At 38.4% G+C, this 25,563-nt stretch overlaps 1 protein-coding gene across 1 annotated transcript in view; it reads right to left on the minus strand.

The window, feature by feature from the left end:
• TTC26 (tetratricopeptide repeat domain 26) overlaps positions 1–25,382 on the minus strand; it is a 49,026-nt gene extending 23,644 nt beyond the window's left edge. Inside the window, exons 1-8 of the mRNA XM_035903237.1 lie at positions 25,293–25,382; positions 18,490–18,604; positions 10,580–10,629; positions 8,806–8,951; positions 7,318–7,489; positions 6,834–6,908; positions 5,541–5,643; positions 1,402–1,457 (exon numbers count right to left, since the gene is read on the minus strand). Of these exons, the coding sequence (XP_035759130.1) occupies positions 1,402–1,457; positions 5,541–5,643; positions 6,834–6,908; positions 7,318–7,489; positions 8,806–8,951; positions 10,580–10,629; positions 18,490–18,523 (636 nt within the window). The 5' untranslated portion in view covers positions 18,524–18,604; positions 25,293–25,382. The remainder of the gene's footprint in view (positions 1–1,401; positions 1,458–5,540; positions 5,644–6,833; positions 6,909–7,317; positions 7,490–8,805; positions 8,952–10,579; positions 10,630–18,489; positions 18,605–25,292) is intronic.
• Positions 25,383–25,563: the final 181 nt, after the last annotated feature.

Below are 25,563 nucleotides of genomic sequence, written 5' to 3' on the forward strand. Positions count from 1 at the left end.
ACCCTAACCACTACCATCCTTGCTCCAAAATGCATAGCATTTCTCATCAGGGCAAAAATGTCAAGAGGTTTGTGCTCCGTGGCCATGTTACTCTTCTGAAATTAGGAACACGAGTAGAGTACCCTGTAATCTCTACTGTGAGATACAACTGTAGCTTAATTCTTCTCTGAGCAAGATTTTCTCAGTATGTAACAGACTCATTTGTCTTAAACAAATCTTATAATTAAAATTATAGCTATAAACCTGTTTTAGCAGGTACTCCTGATAAACCTGGACAGTCCTGTCACAGATACAAACATGGAAAAAGGGAGACACATATAAAGATCAACAATGGAGTGCAGGAAACAATCTGAGAGTACTAGCCAGCATGCTAAGTAATCATTTTAGCACACCGACTCTCTTACAGATGCCAAATTATTATCCTATAGACATCATGACAAAGACAAAATTTGAGAACTGAACGAGGATACACAAGTAGTTTTGCAAGCCTTAGCGGGGTGTTCCTTCCAAGTGTGAGTGAGAAAACGGAAAAAAAGAACAAAGATTCTCATTTCAAAATGTGATCAAGAATGATATCATGTTATTTGTATTAGGCACTTATATGGAGAAAACAGAGGCTAAAGGACCAATAGCTGCAGAAAACTGCTCAAGTAAGTCTTGCTATACTGAAAAATGCAAGGAGAAGTGAAAAGCAACATCAGAAGACGCTCCTCAGCACAAAATCACCAGATCTGTGTTCTCAAGGTTTTCCTTTTCCCTCCCTCCATCTAATCCTCACACAGACTCATGAAAGGTCCCTTTCATGCCCAGCTATGTGACCTTTGGAAAATAAACTGCAAAGAGGAATAAATCAGAGACTAAAGATGTTGGAACAGCCACAAAAGAAAATTACAGTAACAGCCAAAGGACACTGCAGTTTTCACTCATTGCAGCCAAAGTGAGATGGAATTAGAAAAGAACTATTATTTAAACTGTTTAATCTAATCTAGCTCATTTTTATCGAAATGGCTTCAGGACAAACCACATGAGCATCTGAGCTAGTAGATCTGCAGGATGGTAACCATCACCAGGGCAGAAGTGATAAGTAGCTGTAGTTGGAAGAGAGCTTTTATCTATGCACTAACGGTCAGCTCACTAGAATCAAGTCTGCACACAATAGAGGTGTATTCTTATTGACCCCAGGTGGTAAGGCAATAAACATGCTAAGTACTCATATATGCTCATATGTAATACTTTATGCATGCACATTAAGTCTATTGTTGATAAAAAGATGGAGAACACAAAAGTTTTAAAAGTGGGAATGGGGCAAACTGTCCTCAGGATACTAGTTTTGTATGTGGCAGATTTTATGACAATTTATAACCTCCATCTTTATGGACCATGACATCAGTTTCCAATTACCTGTGGAGCTGTAGGTTCCAGGTCCTTAATCAGGTTATAAGCCTCCTGTACATCATCTGAAATACCAGACATTAGAATGCATGACAAGCCATAGCACACTGTATTAGAACAAGTCACTCATCCTCTACAACATTCCCCAAGAGTCAAACACTAAGAAATAAAGCATTTAGACAGGAGGAGAAAGGTAACTATAAATCATTGTGAATTTATATCACAATGGTGATGGTTTTCTAGAACTCAAATAACAAACATGGAGTGAGTAATAGCTGCTTTACTACTACAATTTTCCTAGTAGAGATGACTTGGCCTCCTTGTTCATAATCCAGTGGCTGCCTTCTCAACAAACAGTACAAGGTCAAGATAATAAATCCATCGTCTTCCTGTCTTTTCTGTTCTCATATTTATTTACCGCTCAAGGAGGATAGGGTAACATGATTCTGAAGGGAAACTTCATCTTTTCCATATCAATATTTCAAAATCTGTGCAGCAGCTCTTACCTGATCCTAATTCTAACAAGCAAAAGGCACTACTAGTATAGAATTTTAAATGTGAAGTTTGAATTCAACAAACAAATTCCTTCCCACCCAAGAAATAAGTAAACTGAAAAGATCTTAAACTTTACCTAAATCACAGAAAGATGTTTGCACTATGGTCAGCTTCATAAACCAACCTAGATATCCTTTTTACTAGCAAAATTTTGTTAATACAGCATTATACCAGCTGCCCATAAGAACAAGCCTTATCAAACAAAATTTTTTTTTGCTGGTACATACCATCCATACATCATGGGGACAGTACTCCAGGGTAACTTAGGCAATACACATTGGAGCTGCCAGGCTTCCATCCAATCCTCTGCTTTCCTACCCATTCCCTTGAGCGGTCATGTAGCAAGCCAGCACAAGGTACTAGACTAGCCAAAAGTCGTAACTTTTTTTTTTTTTTTAATAGAAATAGGTTTTTTGTTATTTTTGGTTAGCCCAGCTCACCAACGACCAAAAAACCAAACCCAAACCAAAAAAGACAGCAGTCCTTATTTTCATCAGCGTAGACCATCAACACAGAACTATGCTCTTCAGGCTTCAACAGAAGCCTCTAGCAAATCTCACCGGAGCAGATTATGACTGAATACCTGGCCCCAAGCCCTGCTAAAAGTCACTACCTTAAATAGTTGAAAAAAATGGGATACGTGTTTGTGCTTCAGTCACTCCAGTTCAGAGCATGTCTTAACACAAGCCTACCTTTATTTGAGACCTTGTAAGTTTTGGAGAGACAGCTGTAGTCATTACAAGTAAAGATTTCTCACATTCTTAACTAACGCTGCTACACTAGCCAGAGTCTAAATGGAAACTTAGCCTAACCAGGAAAGAGGTTTTAATCTTAATTCCCCTTGGCTTTGTCTGTGAGTATGCAAGTCATTTTATACCACAGTGAAGAACAGAACCTAACTAATGAAAATTACTGCAAGGTTGACAGCAAATGAGTAAACAAGACTGATTTTTAAGTGATGCAGAAGACGTATTTTGCTTCTGTGCAAGCAGAACTTAATTTGAAACATATATTATTATTAACAATATTATTGGGCAAGATAATCGGTAATAATACCAATATTACCTATAGTGATATTGGCAATAATTATACTGGACAGAAAGGTGGCTAGGAACTGCAGGCATAGATTTACCAATGCCAAAGTGTACTGACTAACCCAATGGATGACTGGTTGTATGCATAAGGGGATAGTAGTGGGTGCTGTATACCTTGAATTTAGCAAGGCCTTTGACATAGTCTCTTATACCTTTGTCATAGCCAAACTTGAGACATAGGACTGGCTAAGTAAGATGGTAAGGGGATGGAAAACTGGCTGGACTACCAAAGGACAGTGATCAGCTGTACAAAGTCTAACTGGTGGCTCATTACTAATTGAATCCCCCAATGATTGATAGTGCTGAATGTCCTAAATTAACAACCCAGATGATAAGAGAGAGTACTCTCAGCAAGTTTGCAAATGATACAAGACTGGGGAGAAAGCTTCCAGCTACTGAGAAGAAGCTCAACAGGCTGAAAAAAAATGGGCTGAAAGAATTTTAATGAAGTTCAATAGAGGCAAAATGCAAGTCCTGCATCTTGCTTGGTTTGAAACAATCCTAAGCAACAAGACAGGCAGGGGTCTGACTAGCTAAAAGGCAGCCTGGGGGTCCTGACAGGCAGTGCACCCTTGCAGCAAAGGAGGCCAACTGCACGCTGGATCATATTAGCAAGAATGTAGCCATCAGGGCAAGGGAAGGGATTCTTCTCTATTTGGCACTTGAAAGATTGCTCCTGGAGTACTATGTCTAGTTTTGGGATCCCTTGATCAAGACAGATATTGAAATACTGGAGTGAGTGCACCCAAGGTCTCCCAAGGATGGTAGGGGGCTGAGGAGAGATTGAGAGAACTGCATTTGCTTAACTGTCAGAGAAGGCTCAAGGGAGATCTTATAATTGTCTACAACTAATTAATGAGAGAGTACAGAGAAGATGGAGGCAGATTCCACAGGGTGAGATGAGGCAGTGGACACAAGGTAGAACAGAGGAAGTTCTGACTAGATGTTTGTCTGGACAAGGCTCTAAACCTGATCTAACTGGACCTGCCTTGTATAAAAGTTGTGCTAGAGATCTCCAGAGGTCCCTTCTCACTAATAATGTGATTCTGTTATTTACCTAGAACTCTATAAATGTATACAATATAAGGCAGGTGATAATGTACTTTTAATAATATACAGTTGTGATCATTTGAATTTACTTGAGAATATATACCTAATTTACAACCATGATGAAATTTACATAACCCCATATGAAATTTAAATAACCTTATTGTATTCTCTAGTATCAAATAAAACAAGACAGGGATAGAATTGCTGTATTTTGTGAAGACTATTGATGTCTGTAGATTAGCAAAGTCAGATTAATGACATTTTATTGCACAGTATTAGCCACAATAAGAATTTCTATAACTGCTAATACTCATCAGCAGTGGGATATTCTAAAATTTGTCACAGTCTGAGTTGAACTGAAACAATGAGGCAGTGTTTCAATTGCACATGCAGACATAAGAAGCAGTCCTAGATACAACTGAGCACGAAAGAGAACTTATTCCCACTATAAAGATTAAATCTCACCAAACTTGTTGATTACAAATAATAAAGACATTACTCAGAATCAGTATCTGAAACTCCAAGTCAATCACACTATAAAAACCTCACAGAGCTTTTTCTATGTACTATGTTTATGTATGCTCAGATCTTATTGGGATGCAAAGAATATAAAGTTGGTGTGACTTGCTTCTGCCAGCAGAATATATCTCCTTTTTTTCCTGGTAATTTTTCAACTTTTTGGAAAAAAAATAATCGCAGGCATGGACCTTATTTATTTAAAAAGTAAAAAAGGACATTTTTCTGTGTTCGGATGCTCTGGTCATCTAAACTTATTTTGTTACCTTTGAAAGGTGACAAAATAGAAGGCTTATAAGGAAGCAGTTAACACCTACTCATCACTCAGTCAACCCACTGTTGAATAAAGGAACACAGTGGGAGAATACGAATGGCTCTGAAACTAAACTCAGATAAAATTCAAAGGAGTCGGCCAACTAAGGAAAGAAACAAGCAGAAAATCCTTTCCAACCAATTCTGGCTACCTACCTGCATTCTTTAAGAGTTGTAAAATAGATTTGGAATGAAATGTCTTGTTCGCAAACTGCAGCTTTTTTCACAGCCACTTTGGCTCATATTCTGTTTGTGCTGTATTTAGAGAAATAGTTGTCCTTGCCTTCACAGGACATACACCTACCATTCTCACATATTCAGGCAGAGGAGAGGTCCTCTCACTGTAAACATATAAACACCATCATCCCCAAAGCCATCTCCTGCAAGCCAAGAACTTCCAATACTCTGCTGCTGTAGATTTATTTGACTGCACACAATTAAAGCCCTTCTCTGCAAGCCATGGGAACTCTTAGATCACTATTTTCCAGAGGAACAGAAAATGAAATAAATTACATTTTATTGCAAAGGAAAAAAAAAGCATTTCATGGAATAGTCAGTTGAGATCAGATGAACAAATGTCATCCCTGAAGCTATGAGAGAGACAGAGGAAGGTATATTTACCTTGCCGGAGATAGTAAATCACAAGATTCAGTCTTGCCTCAGGAATAACATCAACCAGAGGAGGCAGGACCTGCAAAGCCCCTTCTCCTCCTCGGAACACCACCTGCAGAGAAAAGCAGTATATTGATACCTGCATATCAAAATCTTATCTATGATCTCTTAATTTAAGGAAATTAATCTTTAAATTTCTGTATTAACAGTAGGAAAAGGTCAGTGGTACTGGCATTAGCATAATCCCTGCTTTAATACAACTATAGAATTACAATGTGTGACAATCTTTATTCTGAAGAATATAAAGTATTTAATCCATCAGTAAAGATTAACTTCAGCTTTTAGCAGCTCAAAGCAGTGATATATTATATATCAAAGATTTTAAAGAATAATATCATCTGAGACAAGAGTGAGGAAACGTACAGAATTAGAATTTGCTTGTGATGTATCCATATGAAAAAAATTAGGCTAACAACTCTACATTTATTTAGAATGCCACAAGATCCTAAAATGATCAGGAGCAGTCAATTCTTTATACTTCAGTTTCACATGACAGTTCCTCCAACAAAATATAACATACTTATTCAATAAACTGTCGGCAAAAGACCAACATTCAAAATAAAGAATGTTAACTTACAAAAGTCAAGTTTGAAAGCAGTTTTAACTCTTGGGGAAAAAACTGTCAGCTTGTTGTGACTGCTCTTGAAAAACAACAAAGTAAGCAACTGCCCATCATTAAATAAGAGCAATCTACTCTTACCAGTTGTTCAGCAAAGTAATAATATCATTGCAGGGAAAATTAATAGGTTATTAGTGACTCTTTTACTGCAGAACACATAAGTATTTTGGCTTTTATCAGCATCTTTTTCCCTATGAACTCCTTAAGTACTTTTTGGACAAAGACCATCTTAATTCTACTCACATTGTTGTCATACTAAAGAAGAGTTCAGGGTCATGCATTCTGACTTGTTTCTACAGTGTCCGTACTGACTGGGCTCCATTAGAATAGCTTACAAAGGTGTTCTTACAGGACATAAATTATTTTAATATGCCTTCTGGGGTGAAAGCAACAGCATTATTATTTTCTTGACACAGTCTCAAACTGACAGGGAAAAATTCCAGGAAAAAAGCCACACTTGATGGCACATTGGTTTTGCAGGTAGGATTTCTGGAATGGGACTTATATGGCAGCAGAGATTCAATGGGATCTGCAATTCACAAAATATTCCATTTTATGAATCATCAAGAAAAGCTCTACAAATGAGTGAAGTTCATATTAAAACAGAGAAATACATTACTCGCCAGATTGTGCTTAATGAGCTCCTTGCCAAACTCAAAAGATGATGAGGCACTGTCCGTCAGGTTCTTGAGCTCTGCCTGGAATTACATACATTCCAAAATTTTAACATGAAAACAAAGAGCACACAAGCATAAATAGAGCTTCACATGAGCCCTGAAGCTGGTAGAAAGGCACCGCCAGCAGTGCTGGATCACTAGAAGATTTTTGCTTTCCCACTTCTACGTGATAATTTCAGCAATTGGATAATACATATAGACCCAAGGTCAAAAGCAGACTGAGAAAAATGTAAGACCACTGTGCACACATGTGGACAGATGGCTTAATACCATGGAAACTGAAATGTGTGACATTCCTAAGAGAAGGACACAATGACAAGATAAAGGCCATTATCAACATTACTGATTAAGACAGTTTAACAAGGAAAAGAAACCTGTATGGAATCTTGAACTAAAACAAAGGTGAGCTGAAGGGCGGTCCAATAGATACCTCAGCAGCCTTCCCATTGTAAAGACGGAAATGGTTACAAGCCTTAAGGTTGAGAGCAATGGTACTGTCAGGAACCTGCTGAAGATAAACAGCTAGCACTTCCTGTGACACATCATAGTAATCCAGTTTGTAATAGCACAGGGCCACATATACATTCAGAGCCAGGTACTCCCTGCAGGAAAGAGGATTAAAGAGAACATTTACATCCCACCAGATATTTATACTACAGAACATTAAAATCAATGATAAAGCTCTCACGTCTATACGTCTTTTACAAGCACATCAAAACTGGGTTTTCTGAGAAATGCTTATTAGATATCTTTAGAGCTCTAGTTTGTTAGGTAAGATTGCACAGATCCAGATCCAGATTCACATTAGCTTTTTCAATGGCAGCTACTGCAGCTTTAAATAATTACCTACAAAACTGTTGGTTTGCAAATCTGGGAAATGGTGGCAACTTCACGCTAAGGAAATGCACAGAACATGAGCACTGTACTTGGCCTGGCAGAACAGGATTTTCTACACAATACATGCAAAGACATTTAATATGCACATAAAACCTTGAAAATATTTTAATGTATCTTATTATCTTATACCAAGTACAGTTATTTCAAAAAATCCTTGCCATTACAAGCTATCCAGCCAGAAGAACTAGGCACAGAAATAAGACAAACATTTCTGGTGACAGTAAGTAAAAGGATAATTGTTAGGAAGGTTACTCATTTAGTTTTGAATGATTGCTTCTACAGGATTTGGAAGGTAACTTTTTTTCCCCAAGCATTACACGACATACTTATATACATTATGATGGACTCCCAGCTTTCTCTGAAGTATTCAAGAGGAGATACTGCCAAAAGATAGCTATGTATGCTGGGACAGCAGTTTCTATTTTATTAAACAACACTTCCAGCCACTTAAGAATTCAATTTGTTCCTTGTTAAATTCTGAACTAAGAACTTGCAGAAAATGATAAAAAAAACCCCAAAACATCAATGAGTGTCGTAGCAGAATAAATAGAAATGGAAAGAATTTCAGACTTAAAGGAATGCAAGGAACTCTCTACATAAAAATTAAGAACTGAACTCTTCTTGGGAAGGCTAAGAGGTGAAGGAGAAGTCAATAATCACAAGCAAGGGTCACCAGACTGGCCATCAGAGGGGGGGAAAAAAAAAGACAAAGCAGGTACATAACCATATATAGTTTCAGAATACGTAAGTAGCAAAATAAAAAAGGATCTCAGGATGAATTACAAGAAAATATCACTAAAAGAAAGCAACAGACAGCAGACTTCTTTTTAAGCATGCATTTTTCAATAATGATTTGCAATGAACAAAATTGAGGGGGCTGCAAATTGTGCATGTTTTGTGGTGGGAAAGGGACATGGTAATTGGGGAAAATTCCTACTTTCAAAAGCCAAGCAACTAAATGGAATTCAAATACCAACAGTATCAGTGACACTGCAATAAAGTTTAGAGTAGAGATGCCCACCGATTATCAAGAAGAATGCGTTTGTAGATATCAATAGCTTCTTGGTAGTGGGACCGCATGTAGTGGATAGATGCCAAGCTAAGCTGATCTTCTGTAATGTCTTGCAGATTCTGGTGAGAACTCATCAGTTTCTTCTCATCACTAAACTAAAAAGAGTGTGACACATTCTCAGAAGCGTTCAGCAAGAAAAACTTTTTAATTAGCTGGATTAGTTTTGTCCTTGCTGGCAAACAGCAGGTGATTCATATTAAACATCTGGAAAAACTCTGTTACTTTAAAGTTAATTTGACCAGTGGAGAAAGCCAAACATTAAAGAGGCAGACTGGTTGAAGCTAGATAAATGTGAGGCTAAAACTAAGTACACATTTTTCTTTAAGGTGTAATTTAGACATAATTACATGTCACATGCCTTGATGGATAAGAGGGGAAGAGCTGAATTAATTATTTCACAAACAGAATTTTGCAATGCAAGATTTGATTGTTATTATTTGACCCAGCAGAAATTTTGCTGTTTGTAGATCCAAATCTTATTTCTCACAGAGAGCAGAGAAATGCAATACTTGCCAACACACAAGCACTAATTTTCACAAGACTTCTTTACAGCACTAACAAATCCTCTTTCATCAGCCCCTTAAAATTCCAGTTTCTTTAACTAAATGATTTATTTTTAAAAGCATTGTTGTGTAGCACATAACACACACAAGGAACAGAGTTAAACATACCCGTTATATTTGTATTACAACAGTGAAGTTGAGGCTATTCACCTAATCAGTCGACTCTAATCACTTATTCCAGTGCTCACCTTTGCTGGTTCTGCTGATTCAACAGTAATTATGAATTTCTCTTACACACAACTTTTTATGTCATGCATTTGTTTTTCCTTTATCCGCTCAGTTTTCTTCAAATCTTTTTCCTCCTTCTTTGAGCCCATCACAAAATGATACAAAGGCAAGAGAAGTTGCTTAACAGAACTAAGGGCAATGGGCTTCATGGTTTTGCAAAACCCTTTATTACCAAAGACTAACTACATGAACTAGGAATTATGCAACTTTATCACAGACATCTATAAGTGCCAGTGCCACTACAAAAATGTTTTAAGATTTTTCTCTTAAACTTAACAGAGATTTAAGTAAAGAGAAGTTGACATCAAAACTAACATTCAGGATTTATACTTTCTTTCACCCAAAACTCAGTCTCTTCAGTAGCACAATACTTGTCAAGTATAACACAGGATGGTACAACCCCAAATTTAAGGGAAGATAGCTATGTGCGGTAAGTTAAATAAGCATTTAATTGTTATTGAAATTGAAGTAAATTTATGCTATAAACAATATTACTTCTTGGATACTAAATGACTTAGGAGGATCAGTAATAGCACATAGACCATTTTGCTCAAATTGCTAAGTGTAAGACAGCTGCAAGTAAGGAAAACTTGGTACACTTCAAAGAAAAAGAGTGGCTTATATATTTCTGATTCTATTCAAGTCCCAGGTTCCTCATGATCAAAAATACCATCAGGTTCCTGTTGTATGACTTACATGAAGTGAGTTGGCAAGACTTTGCTTAGATACACGCTGAGGGCATCTATTTTGAGATCATGTTTTCACACTTACTTTCTCTTCCACATTTTAATACAGTAGGGTGGTTGTGGAAAACGTTTGTTCTCCTGCCACCACAGACATTTTAATTATTCTGCCAGGTTGCCAGCATAAATTACACATTACCCAACTGAAAAGAAAACAAACAAAGCATGAGTGAAGAAAAAACTTCATACCTTATGTGCCAGGTGAAAGAGTAAACGGTTCTGGAGACGACTCTTAGGTGCTGTAAGAAAAATTCAGTAAGTATCGCTGCAAAGAACAACTCAGGGTGTCTCTATTTTATTTTTAACTCCCTTTCTCAATAGACATACGTGTGCCATATTCTCTCATTAACTAGCCCAAGTACAGTTCTTTCGAGGTCATGCCCCAGGGCAGGTTCTACCAATTTTAGAGTGGTTGAAAGGCCTTCCTGCTTCCCGTCTTCATTCCTTGCCCATCTCTTTTGAAATCCCTGTTGAAAGTAATTTTTCGTTGGCCTCTCCCTTCCATGAGCTTTAAAACTTTTATGAATTGCACTATCATTTGCCTGCGGGGCCTTCTGGAGAGTTTTCTGGTTTTGCACAAGTGACACACAGCACAGCATCTTTTACAAAATAAAAAGCAGTAACAGAGAAACTCATAATCAAGACCCATTCTACGATATGTCATATTTGAAGTAAGTTGTGATTCATAATTCTAGGAATCTTGTCAACTTCCATTATATTGCAAAACCTATTGCTGCTACCATTTTGTTATGTATGCACATTACATTATACTTAAGCTTTAATATTTCTTCTGACCTTAGGAACAAAAGGCACATGAAAGAATCCTGCAGTCAGAGCAGATAAGATTCAAACTGAGATATGGCGGAAGATTTAAGGGAGACATCTCCTTTCTAGAGCCACTAAAGTTCATGAAATGTCTTGCTCTAGCGGGATTAGGAATTCCATTTAACTCACTCCATATGACACAAATTGTTAACTGTAGAGCTCTAAGTCACTAGAGAGAGCCTTGTGCTCACTGAGAGTGACAAAGGTCCTTGTCCAACAGAGCTATTAATTTCTTTTGCAAGCAATCTTCCAAAAAGCCTTCCCTTGTTTCCTGTATTTTATTTAGCCTACTCAGTTAATGAGCACTCTCATTCTTGCTCAGACCAACCAGCTGGCAAACCTATGTTCCACAGAAAGGATGTACATGGAATCCTTACAAAAAGCAGAATTACTGTGTTTATGAGGCCACAAAAGTGCAGAGTTAGCAAAGCAATGGCCTGTAACACAAGGCTATAATTCTTTAGACATCCTAAACCATGAAAGAGGGCTCAAACCACCAAAACCTCTTCCCTCCCCCCCTCCAAGACAGAATTTTCTAGTAATAAGTTACGATTTTTATTTTTTCTTTTTAAAAAGCAATTTAGGGAGAGATTTCCAGACTTCTTACTCTTTCTCCACATAGTAAGAAAACTTTGTAACACAGTGAACGATGCCAAAACCCAGGCCATTCTCATCAGGTTGGCAGTGTAAGGCTGTCTACCTACTTTTGATAGTCACAGCAATTATTTCTCCCCTTTTCTCCTTCCCAAGCTGTGCTATTTAATCATGTTCCTAGAAAAAGAGGACAGTGAATTGTATCTTTAAAGAATTGCTAGAATGGAGAGTCCCAAAAGGCAAAAGCAGTATGAGAGTTCTCACAAAACCAAGACACGTTGCAAGGCATTGCTAACAGAGCATCAAGTTGTTAAGAAGCTAAATGGTCTTCAATCTAGGATAAACATGGGAATTCTCATTAGCCTAATCATTGAAGAACAGAAAGTTTTTCTGATCTACATTTAATATGGTATAAGCAGCAGTAGTAGTATAACTGACACAACAGTACAGTCTAGAAATTATTTCATGCATTGAGTTACAAGTTCGAGTACCTTAATTTAAATGCATGTTCTTCAAAATGTCAGCAATGATACTGTGGTAATTCCACATGTGCCCCAGCATTAATTGATAGGTTTTAATATCAAAGTTTAGAAGGGTTGCACATGGACCCCACATGTGCTTTTGTGCGAAACTTAAAGCAACCACAACCACCCTTCACAATTCAAAACATTTGGTCATCAAAGACTCCAAAAATACGAGCAGGACAGATTGTGGGATTTACACTGAAAATAACATGTTGTATAATCACAGTACTATGGGTAGAGACACCAATGTGCCTTTTTAGAGTAGGTTTTGTTTCTTTTTTTTTTTTTTTTGAGTGGGTTTTAGCATTAATTTCACTGTGAAAATTGTGACTTGCAAGCAATACTCCCTCAAGAATCTAAACCAAGGAATTCTTGTTTCACTGGTCAGCCAGTGACTGCGGTGCTGCCCTCGCAAACCTGGCATCTGATCTGACATCAAAATTATTATTTACTTCTTGGTAAAAGCTGGAGGGTTAGTCCATGTTATTTTACACCTAAAACCAGGCAAAAGATGAAACCTGATGGTGTGCATGGACACACGGAGGAAGAAAAAATGTCCTGCTTCGTAAGATATTACATAATATTATTCATTTAATGGTCTTTAGAATAAGACACTTTTACTTAATGTCAGCCAGAGAAGGAGAGGGGCAACCCCCCCAGAAACACAGTCCTGTCTATATAGTAAGCAGAACCATGGAAACATTCAATATCAGCAGTTTCTTTTCTCCAGAGCCAAAGGCGTTTTTTGAGGAAGACAAGGATACATATGAACAAGGTCAGATTAGTTTCCAGAAATAATTTGGTTATGAATATTGGATAAAGCTGTTGTCAATCACTGGAGCAGGAAGTGATACAACTGCCTTATCAGAGATAATGATTTTTAAGGGACATTAGGCTTGTTCTTTTATTACTCTCTGCTGCTATCAAATTTCATTGTTGCTGATCTATTAATGCCACAAGGAAGCACAATCTTCTTTTCCTGTCCTACTTTTTCAAGAAGACAACTGTACATTATTTTTTTTTTTAAATCGATACTAAGCAATCTAGGGATCATAGCAAACACGGTAACAATGCTGCATGGCAACAAACTGGACCCTGCTCCAGGTCTAGTACTGGCCTTGTGCTGAAGACATCACTGAGGTAGCTGGACAGGCTATATCTCTTTCCAGCTAGGAAACACACTGATACTCCTATGCTAGAATTTTTGTCATGATCAGCGCTGATGTTCCAAGTGCTAAAGTCATAGCTGACATTGATCTTAAAAGCATTCTGTGTATTTTTATGTATGTGCTGACACTGAACAGACACCTAGTGAAGTATTTGTTAAAACATAACAGCTACAGTAAGAGTGAAGACTGTTATCTTTACTAATTATTAAACAAAAAGTTAATCTCACTACAAATGGCAGCTCAGATTCTTGGTGGGTTTCATATTACTGCCACAGGCAGCAAGAAGATGATGAAATACAGTCATGGACTTTGAGGGTAACAGAGCACTGGAACAGGCTGCCCAGGGGGGTTGTGGAGTCTCCTCCTCTGGAGATATTCAAAGCCCACCTGGACGATGTCCTGTGCAACATGCTCTAGGTGAGCCTGCTTTAGCAGGAGGGTTGGACTAGATGATCTCCCGAGGTCCCTTCCAACTCTTGCCATTCTGTGATTTTGTGACAATCTAGCATTTGTGCCCTCTTGTAAGAGTGCAAGGTGATACTGGTCATGCACCCAGCATCAATAAATCCCATCTAGCAGACATAATGCATACACTATAGCAGCACTTCACACATTAACAGATGTAGAACACATCTTAAACATATATTGTAGGAGCTGGTAGGAATGAAACAGTGCTGAGAAGGTTCCGGCCTGACAGCACAGAAAATATGACCGGAGGAAATCTTATTCTCCTGTTCCTGAGAAACAACACCCTGCTCACCTGAATACAGTAGCTGAATGTAGCCCTCTGTGCCTCAGAACCACAGTCTCACTGGTAGAGGGAAAATGCAAGGGTATGGGAAAAATGTTTGGAAAAAACATGGTCCAACAGTGAGGTTCACACTTACACACACTTGAATAGCTCAATTGTTCAGAATTTTCTTGAATGAATTTTACAGAGGACATTCATTGAAATTTTCCCATTCCCAAAATACTTAAGAGCCAGTCCAGCTACGTTCAGTTACTTGCTGTATATACACATTTCTTTTCAGCCACGCCTAAGCACAGTAAGTTAAAGATCACCGAAGCAAAAAACTATCAATTATTTCTCTTCTGTAGTTTCCACCGTAGTTCAAAAAGCAAAAAAGAAAATAGGGTTAGTAGTTTTTAAAGTTTAAATATTTATAAATTGATATTTTCACTTGTGTACTTTGAAAGTTCCATATATCAAACTCTGCTGGTTCAAAACCTCAGCTAAGTGCAATGAAAATAAACTACTGTTCTCAAGAAATACAGTACAAGCAGAAAGCAGATAATTTTGCATGTACTTGAATGTGCAGTCTAAAGAAAAAGAAAACCCAGCAGATTTTCCATGCCTGTTTGTAACTGCACATTTTCACTGGTGACAACTATCTGACACCTGGTAAACATTAGTACGTGCACAAGCAAAACTGGTTTAGAAAACGTCATTGTTCTTACTAACCCATGTCTGTTCTGCTTTTGTATGATATTGCTTCTTCCAGTATTGGCTGTGAAATGAGAAGTATCTCTGTTCAGTTAAACCACACTCAGATCTGACACATGCGGAGTTGTGATGAAGTAATTATAAAGCTTTGTGCATCAAAAATTAGAAGGGAGAAAAAAAGGAAAAAGAAGAAAAAGAGAACTTTAATGACTGGTTCAGCAATACAACCATGTCTGTGCATGAATCTTAAATTTAATTGTAAAATTTTGTTTATCCTAAAAAGACTGTTTTTCATAACAGATTTTAAGTGCAGCCCCACTTATGTGCACATTTTGTGGTTTAAAAGAACGCTGTTAGTTCTTGTGTTTTTCTTAATGCAGTGCTAGCCAGCAGCTTCCGAGAGCACTATGCAAGCTTCTAAACACTGGGATCAGTTGCCAGGATCACCGTGCAAGTGTGCCAGGTTGTTTCTGGTCCTTGTCCTTTGCAAGGCACAGGAACTGGGAATGCAACATAAGAGTATTTGGTTTTATAATTAAAAAATAGTAATTTATTATTATTATTTATTAAACCCAGATGAAGATTTTCAGCCTCATTCTCCCAAGACTAGATGGGCTAACACACAGCATGGAAAACATATGTTCAGCTAATGTATGAGAGCACATATGCAAAAGGAGTACACAAAGCTTCAGTTGGCAGCTTCACTACAGAATGACTATGAAACAACAGTAGCTGACTTGAAGTAACTCTGCCTTCACCTCATATCCAGGAACATCAGTAACTGTAATGTAAGGGGACAGCAGGGAAAAAGGAAAAGCCAGAAATATCTGAAAGGAATTTGGAAGAAAGCCTAGAGGAGACAAAGTACAACTGTAATGAAAAACCTTCAAAGAAGGATTTTTCTTTATTGCCTTTTTGCTCTACTTCTTAGGTTATATTTGCAGTAATTCTGGTTTATATGACTTTTGATATACAGATTTATTCTTTCCTGAGAGAATGTACCATGAAGTTTTAATTAAGTAATGACAAGCTGAGAGAACTATAAGAACATCTATTATAAAATAAACATAAAACCTTGCTCCACAAGAGATTGTGGACTACATATCTTGTATGAAATGCAGTAATTAGCTCATGGCTTTTAATGTTAATTTCCTAATTTTTAAGTATCCTGCATATTTTCTCCTGGACAGTTAACAACAATATTTTTCTTAGGCAACAGCAACAGTACATGGCAAGAAGGAACTTCTATTTGATTTCTATTTACATGTTTGTGTGGAAAATCTATTCCAGAAAGCTAGCTGACATTTATGTTCCCTTTCACACAGAGATTCCATCATTATAGAAATTTAGAATTATAGCTGAAAATAAATTATTTCTTCCTCATTTGTTTTAGCACTATGCTACTTTCAGGGGCCTAGCATAACTGCAGCAATAAACAGCAAGCAGCATGCAAGAATTCAGGCAAAATAATCCCCAAATGGCAATGGTAAGCAGCCCAACACTAACTCACTCTATCATTTTTTCAGTAGTATTCAAGGCAGTATTGGATAAATGGTGTTGTTCTAGAGACTTCACCTGTTGTGTCTATATCCAACGAAATGTTTCGCTTCTTTAGGATCTTTGCAAAATCATGGAAGAGATCACAAGATTTTATGGCTCAGCTGTCAATAATATATTGCAAACAGCCATCACTGATGCAATCCTAAAATGTTAAAAAAACCAAAAAGAGGATCTGTCCTGAGCAAAAATAAAATGGTTCAACCTCAATTTAAGAAAGACTGAAGTGGTGGGAGTGGAAAGGGGAATATACAATACTTGAAAGCCTTCAGTAGAGAAAGGAAAAGTGCTACAAATCTTCAGCTGTGACTGCTTCCCCACCAAGCTTAAGTAGCCAGAAATCATCAGTATTACAGTACTCACAAGAAATGTTTAGCACCTCACTATAAAAACCAGCATGCTGCCCTTCTTAAACAATTACATAAAATCAGGAACTGATATTACTAGCGTGAGCACTCAGTTACTCTCTGTTCCCTCCCTCAGCTACACTCCCTATGTCTTGCACTCCTTTCTTAATCTTCCTGCCCTTTCCTCCAGCATCAGAGTACCACTAACCACACCCCCTACCCTGCCACTCACCATGCTATTTACAAACTAATCTGAACAGGCGTGAAAAAATTAACCTTCCCTCACTTCCAGCTCACAGTTAATAAAGGTGCATGCCCAGCTGTGTATCTGTCATCTCTAGAATGGATTACTGTAATTCATATAATGTGAAGCTGATGACAATGACTCCAGCTGGTACAGGATGCAGCTGCTTGCTTCCTCCATGGTTTAGGTCAAAGAGACACCTCAGGCTCTATTGCCCAATTATTTTTAGATGCCAGTTCAAGTCCTACATTGTAATCTCCAAAGCTCAAATTTGTGGTACATTAAAGATTAAGTTATTATCTGTGAATACTAGAAATTTACGCACCTCTTGAACAATACAGATCACAAAGCTCTGCATGAAAGTTTTTACAGTTGGAAACAAAAGATTTCCAGTTGTGGGATTCCAGCTCAGCATGATCTTTCAGAGGATTTTAAAAGGATATGAGAATCTAATTATTTCTAAAAAATACCACAAAACTGTTTTTTTTTTGAAGGCACCCCTCCACAGTAGAAGAAAGTACACTATTATTCTCTCCCTACCCTATTTTCAGCCCAAGACTAGAAGACTAAAGAAAGAAAGGGGAAAACCCATACTTCAATAAGTTTTATCCTAAAAAGGCAAGAGTCAGAAGCTGACTGAGAACATCACTACTATTAATTCTACTTAGAAAGCACTGATACACTATGGTTATGGGAAACAATATAAATCACTAAGATAAATAGAACGTGATGGGTAACAGAATAAAACTGCAGGAACATTTTCAGGCAGTAAAAATTGCGTTGGAATCTAATTTCCATTCCTCTTCTTTAAATGATCCCATGCATGTTCAGATTAAAGTAGAACTGTAACAATGTGACTGCAGTGAACTCCATGCCTTGAAGAAGCAGATACCTAATATCTGACTTACAAGGCAACAAGACCACCTACTAAGTCACTTCTTTACACTATGTAAACAGAGTTCTTGCCCACATCAGGGAGAATGCTGAACTCTCTCAGATGCTTATTTTTTGGTAATTTCACTAGCCTAATTAGCTTCATCTGCACTGGCTCAGAGACATGGAATCACTCAAAAGAAAAGTAATTTTTTGTTGCTGGTCAGCTTATGCTCGGCTTTGTATTTAGAAATTAATGAGAAATTATTTCCCAGATGCTTCTTTCAGTTCCAGCTGCTCCACCTGCCCAAGGTATTTTTAGGAAGCAAACTGCATCGTAACTGTCCTGTTAAATGAAAAAAAAAAAAAAACCCTAACAAAAAAACCCAAACCAAAAAACTTCGCTCAAAGTATCCTTTATTCCTATGGAAAAAAAAAAAAAGCACTGAATACTTCCCCTGGAAATCATTTTAAGTGCTCAAATCAACAAGTAGTCCTTTCGATCAGAGACATACACCTCACCTTTCAAGGCTGCTTGTTCAGCTTGTGTATACATCCCTAGAAAGAAGTACGTACAGGCAAGGTTCACCCAAACATCTGGATTGCAAGCTGGTTGTTTGGTTAAGGCCTCATATTCCTGTAACAAAAGACAGGGCTGATTTTTAAAAAATGTGTAATAGCACAGACTTGTATTAAATATCATTCTTTCTTCTACCATTTTACAATGTATCGTTAAATTATTGAACTCAAACGACTTATTCTCAAATTCACTGCAGTTCTTGCAATGAAACGATACATCCCTAATTTTTTTGTTTACAGCAATAGAACAGGCAACAGAGACAAGCAGCGCTACAAATCTTCACTCTAGGAACATGAATCCTGCCAATACTGAAGTTATATTATAAATAACTTTTATATATTTATTATGTATTTATATATTGTAAATATATTATTATTTATACCTCTATAAGATAAATATATTTAAGGTATAAAGGCATCCACATAACCAACTTTCCCTGTCTTTGCTGATGCTTTCCTAGCTTCTCCTCCAGTTAAAGCCTGGGAGCCATAGACGCCAGGGAAATCTCTATGTGAATACTTACTGGAGCAAGTATTAAACATGCTTTTATAAACCTGTAGATAGTATCTTAGTATAGATTAAAACAGCGGTCTCCAAAGTGGGGTGTGCACATCCCAGTGGTTGTGCAAGACAATACCATTGGGTGCAGGAAGAAAATTTTTTTGGTACCATAAATAACTAAAATATTTTTAAAATGGTGTTTATTTCATCTTTATCCCATACTTTTAAAATTTCTACTTTTGTGTATGTTTTATAATTACATATTAGTATAGTAGTACATGTATATAATTTACAAATATATATAGGTATCACTGATAGGGGTGGCATGATCAAAATTGTTTGGAGACCACTGCATCAAATACAAGCCACATATTGGGCAAATTCAAGATTTCCTAATAGATAAAGTTATAATAATAGTAAATATTACTAAACTGTGCCTACCTTCACCATTTCCCATTTTAAGACTGAGGAGCCAATAGCTATAGAAAAACACTAGATATCATATTCTGATATTTCTTACACATCCACATTCATTACATATCCTTTAATGCTGTCACATAAACTGCTTCATTTCCTGTTATTTGTGAAACAGTAAAAACTTAACAGATCAATCTTTCAATTTACTTCTTTAAGGAAGAAAAACTTTGCAGCTACCAAACAGTGATATTCCTGAAGATAAACATCTTTGCTCTGTGTCACAATAGGTACTAAAAACAAAGGCAGGGAGACCTCTCCATGCCATTGTTTTTCCTGTCAGGTTTCTGTTAAATTACTAGGAAGGACCAGCCCAGTGAAGTGCCTCCTGCTGGTGCTCCTGCTCTCCATCCAGACAGGTCCAACAGGCAGCATTAGGCAAAGCAGGCAGGGTCACACAAGGTTCTCACAAGACCTGCTGAAGGAATGAATGCCATCCACATACTTCCCAATCAGAAAGGCACAGATGCAGATATAGCACTAGATAAAATAAGCCATGCCCAAAGGATGGTGAATCCCAATAACAGAAACATGCTGACAGCAAAGACGTCTACAGTTTGCAAGCATAAAGATTTTTTTTTTCTGTTGCCAAGTAAAAGTAAACTGCACTCCCAAATAGAGAAGATATTGGCAAGGTATGCCCTTAAAAGCCAGCTCAGCCTTGCTAGTACTTCAGGGACTAGCTGTCCTTCAAGAAGATTTAAAGTAAATAACTAAAAGTTAATAAAAATAAAAATTAAACACACACACCGCCAACCTTCCCTGCTGAGGCCAGTTCAATCTTGAAGTAGGCCAGCCATGGCGCTCTGAGAGACAGGTCACTGCTGTTTATTGGGACCATCTGGAATCTTTCAAAATCCATTCAGATTAAATGCACCCAAAGGTCTCTTTCGGCTATGGCTTCAGGCAGATTAATTAGAAAAGACAAAATGCATAAACACAAGCCATGTTCTGGCTTGGCCATTCAAAGCAAGCAATAAATAAAGAGTGCTCTAGCAGTACCAACGTGAATCTATGGAAACACAGTAAATAAAAATGAGGACTATTAGTGCTCCCTTACCCTGTAGTTCTGGGCCATGAGCCCAGACTATGTGCTGTTGCCCCTTTCCTCACTGAAAGGCATTCAACATCAATCTCTCAAAGACTACTTCACGAGAGCTTTCCCCCCTCTTGCCAAAACAACAACAAAACCTACCAAACTAAATACTCCAAAAGCTTTCCCAACAGTCAACCTGTGGCACATTTTTGCCAACTAGGAGCATAACAACTTCTTGCTATTTCACCCTCCTCCACCTCTCGCCCCTATCATGAGAAACACGCACTTTTCCTCAAAAGCAGGCTGCCAGGTTGACTGCCTAAAACTATGGACACCTACTGACAATGCTGAGACCAGCAGGATTTTGCTCAGTGCCCTTATTTCTTGTCTGGATTCTCCAAGCCAATAAACACAGACCTTGAAGAGCCAATAAACAGGCCAACTTATAGGGCTGCCCCACAAGTGCTCAAAGGAGGTGTGGAGATACTCACTGTAATTTGGCTATAGCCATGACAGAGAAGTCTAGAGAACTTTCCAGAGCCAAAAATCCATCTTTTATTTTCTAGCTTCAGCTGTCAGGGACTTGAGTGTACCTGTATTCTCACACTTCCCACAGAATTACTTGAGCAAGACCAGATATTGCTCATGGATGAGCTATTGCCCTAGTATACCCCTATTCCTTTCACGATTCACTGTTTGACTGAAATTATCTTGAGCCAAGTCAAGGCAGGCAGGAGGCCCCATCCAATGAAGAGGTGGAATGGCTCCTGATTCTTTGCTAGGAGGGAGGTGGCAGATAGGAGAGACTGTTTGAATCCCTGGCTGTAATTTGTGAGATTTTGACAGAGACAATACATTGAAGGCTCTGGCCCAGGGATCATGTTTGCTCTCACATGTGCAGCTTATGAGCCAAAATGGCATTACCATGTCTGGCAGCTGTACCATGCCAGCATCCTGTGTGCCCAAGCCCAGTCAGAGGGTGCAGAGTGCAAATGTGAATCCTGTTCTCAAACCCAACCTAGCAGCACCTCTGCCCTTGCCAATTCCTCTTTGAAATTGTCAATACCTCAAATATGTCTTACAACCCTCCCTTTCTTAGGTCCTGGCTGCTTCAATTTATAAGATGAGGCAGCTCAGAAACAGAATCATTGGACTGATGCTCGGATTCTGGTCCCTGAGTGACGTTGGGAATTTTTTCAGGAATGGTTTAAGTTTAGTGATATGAACATGTCATGGCAGAAGGACAGCTGACTTTTTCCCCATGAGGGATAGCAGAGGTGGAAGACTCCAGAAAATTAATTAGATGCTGCCATCCACTAGGGCAGTTCTGGTTGCCATGTGATGCCAGTAAGACACTAACCACCCACTGTCAGTAAAAATCAGTTTGTGAGCAAAGGGAGCTAGACAGTCCCCAGGGAGGGACTGTCACCATGACTGCTGGAAGAGTGAAGTCCAGTGCAATACCATTTGTAAATTGATGTACAGCAGTAGGGATGATCCCACCAGACCAGTGTTGGTGGTACATCCTTTGAGAAAGGCATCTACCTACTAAGAAAGGGAAAGTGTGACCCTTGTGAAGCTGAGGTTAGAGCTCTACCTAGAGAATACCTGCCTGTTGTGTGTGAATGTGGATTCTCTCATGCAAGTGTGCCAGATATTTTGCTGTCATTCTTTCTGAAGATATTCTTGGAGCCAGAGGTCTGCATGTTTTTCATTTTTTCTCTGCTTTTCCCAGTAGTGGATGATGGCCACCTCACCCCAATACCCAAGCCTCTCCAAAAGCTGCCATGCAACCAGCATGCCTGGCTCACTATGAAAATATCATTATAAATAAAAGGATTATTGAGCAGCAGAATTTCTGAAGAGCCTCATCAGGTACATGGAATACAAATCATAGACTGGGAATATAGTGACACAGACTAAGCGTTGTCACTTGCAGGCACTTCAGAGTGTGAATCATTTAGATTGCGTGTAATGTCACTCTGGAGAATTCTGTAGAATCTTCTACCCACAGTATTTTATTTACAGTGCTCTCGGCTCACCCTGAAGAGTGCTCCAAGATCTAGACAGTATGGATAATCAAGGAATTTGTCCTTGAGAATACAGCAACAATGCCTCTGTAACATAGCAGAGAAGATACAGCATTAGAGTTCAACCTTGAAGCTGATAACTGAAAGGCAATTCAGTTATTGCTGACTCCCAGTGCTCTGTCCCAAAAGAAACTAGGTTGAGATGCACAGGCTCATTTCCCACATGCCACCACAAAATTACAAAGTTATCAGGACTCATCACTGTGCCAAAAATCAGTCTTAAATCTGAAAAGATAGGCCCTGTGATCTCTCACTTAAAACAAACATACAAACAAACCAACCACAAACCATGCATACAAACCTTCTATTGTCCCTACTCGGGCAGAACAACAGGAAAAAGAGGACTATGTTGCAGTTTTTAAAAGCCTGAATCAACAGCATCACCTAGTGGTGAATCAAACACCACATACAAAATCTTTAAAAAAAAAATAAATAAAAAAAGCTATTACTCTTTCATTGAAGGAAACATTTAAAATCTACTCGGGATATAAAACCAGCTACTGGCTATTCGAAATAGCAGAATTTATTTCAAAGAAATTGCAGCTATTTTTCATTTGTATACAGCCATTTTTCTTTTTTTAAACTTTCACTCCCAATTAAGACCTAACATCTAGATATAAATTAAGTAAAGCAACTGTTTGCTACATTCATAATCTTTAAATTCGACAAGTCTCAACATGAATATTAAGTTGCCACTATGTTCTATACTACTATTCTACATTCTATATTGTGTATACTGTCAATTTGATTCACTGAGCGCTTCTAATGTCTCCAATGGATATTTCCTCTTCAATTTTTTAAGACAAGAGGAAAGTGCCTTGTGAACTCACTTGTAAGCTTTAGAAATTCTATTTCTGCCTCACACATGAATCTTGTGCACGTGACCATGTATTACTATAGATAAACACCAGATTTTATCTAAGAGGGAAAATATCACCGTTGTTCTATCATCTATTTCTCCATGGTTATTTTCTGTTATTAATACTTCAAATTATCATCTGTTTTTAATATTTCTTCCAGAAAGTTAAAAGACCAAGAAAAATTTTCTCAGAGCACAGCTATACTTCACAGTGCATTGTGATGGAGATCCCCCCCAGCTGACACTGACGAAAACCAGTAAGTCTTAAATGGTGCAATAAAGCATTGTATGGATCCAGCAATTCGCATTGGTAGGAATACAGCAATGAGACAAACACTACTCAGGCAGACTAAGTTGTTTCCAAATCTTCACAAGCTTATATGTAGCCTTGTGGGTATCACTGCACCACTCTCCACAACACTCCCTGTTCTGGTGTGCACACTGATTCCAAGCCCTCGGAGGTACAGAGCAAGGCAGGCAACAAAAATTTGTTAGGACTTCAACAGAGAAATAACTTCTCAGAACAACTGTGAAGTTAAAGGGATCCCAGGGACACTGGCAACAAATTGAATTTCACTGGAGACATAAATGGACACAAGAAAAAGAACTGCACATGGACTCACATACTGGAAGAGACACAACAGCACTATATGGTGCAGATATTAAAAATCTATGTGTATTTAAATAATCAACATGTCTTTTAGAGATGTGAAGGTTTTGGAGAACAAGAATGTCTCATTTAATTGAATTACCTAATACAAGAAAACATAAAGAAGAACAATAAAGTGCGTTACATGGCCGGGGCATCAACCTCTAAAGAAAGAATTTAAAAAGCATGCATATGACAGGTAAGCTACACAATGAAGACAAAGACATAACTAAATGTGAAAAACAAAACTGTGGACAGCTAGCTGCAAAAAGGGAATGGAAAATTTAAAACATGATCTATGACATTTAAAAGGGCAAATTAGGCTACTGAGCACAGTATTATTATTAGGGAGGTGTTTTTTCTGCTCTAATCTGCTCTGGTGAGAACACCTGGAACATTGTGTCCAGCTTTGGAGCCCTCAGCACAAGAAGGACATGGAACTGTTGGAGCGGGTCCAGAGGAGGGCTACTAAAATGATCCGAGGGCTGGAGCACCTCTCCTATGAGGACAGGCTGAGAGAGCTGGGCTTGTTTAGCCTGGAGAAGAGAAGGCTGCGGGGAGACCTGATTTCGGCCTTCAGTACTTAAAGGGGGCCTATAGGAGAGATGGGGAAAATCTTTTTAGCAAGGTCTGCCATGACAGGACAAGGGGTAATGGTTTTAAACTAAAACAGGGTAGATTTAGACTGGATATAAGGAAGAAATTCTTTACAATGAGGGTGGTGAAACACCGGAATGGGTTGCCCAGAGTGGTAGTGGAGGCCCCGTCCCTAGAAACTTTCCAGGCCAGGTTGGACGGGGCTCTGAGCAACCTGATCTGGTTAAAGGTGTCTCTGCTCTCTGCAGGGAGGTTGGACTAGATGCCCTCTAAAGGTCCCTTCCAACCCAAAGCATTCTATGATTCTGTGATTAAATCAGACAGCAGATAAGATTTAAAAAGGTCTATTTTCATAGGCAAATACCTTTTTTTTTTTCATTCCAAACTTCTTTCCACAACATCTGCCTTATTACCATATATTTGTACCTATTAAGGCTGGCAGAACTGTTCCCTATTACAGAACATCTTCCTCCTGTTGTCATCCCTTTATAACAACATCCTGATTTCCAACCTTGGGGAGCAGGATTTCCCCACCTTACCTCCAGTGCTCTCTTGTAGTCACCCAAATGAAAGGCAGAGTATCCGATCCAAAGGTCAGCATCCTCCTCCTGCTCACCCACGTGCCGCTTAAACTTTGTTGAGAAGAAAGAACATAACAATTTTGTCAGCTGCCACACAGTTTATAAAGCCCCACAGGTAATCCAAGTAACCCTAGGCCATCTTATACCACGGATGGTTTGGCAGCTACGGATGCTACTGGGGTGAAGCTGCTCCCACATTTCCGAGGGAAGCAGCAGACAACCCTCGCAT

The sequence above is a fragment of the Egretta garzetta genome, unplaced genomic scaffold (assembly GCF_000687185.1).
Source record: "Egretta garzetta isolate BGI_Z169 unplaced genomic scaffold, ASM68718v1 scaffold51, whole genome shotgun sequence".
In the NCBI taxonomy this organism is placed as follows: Eukaryota; Metazoa; Chordata; class Aves; order Pelecaniformes; family Ardeidae; genus Egretta; species Egretta garzetta.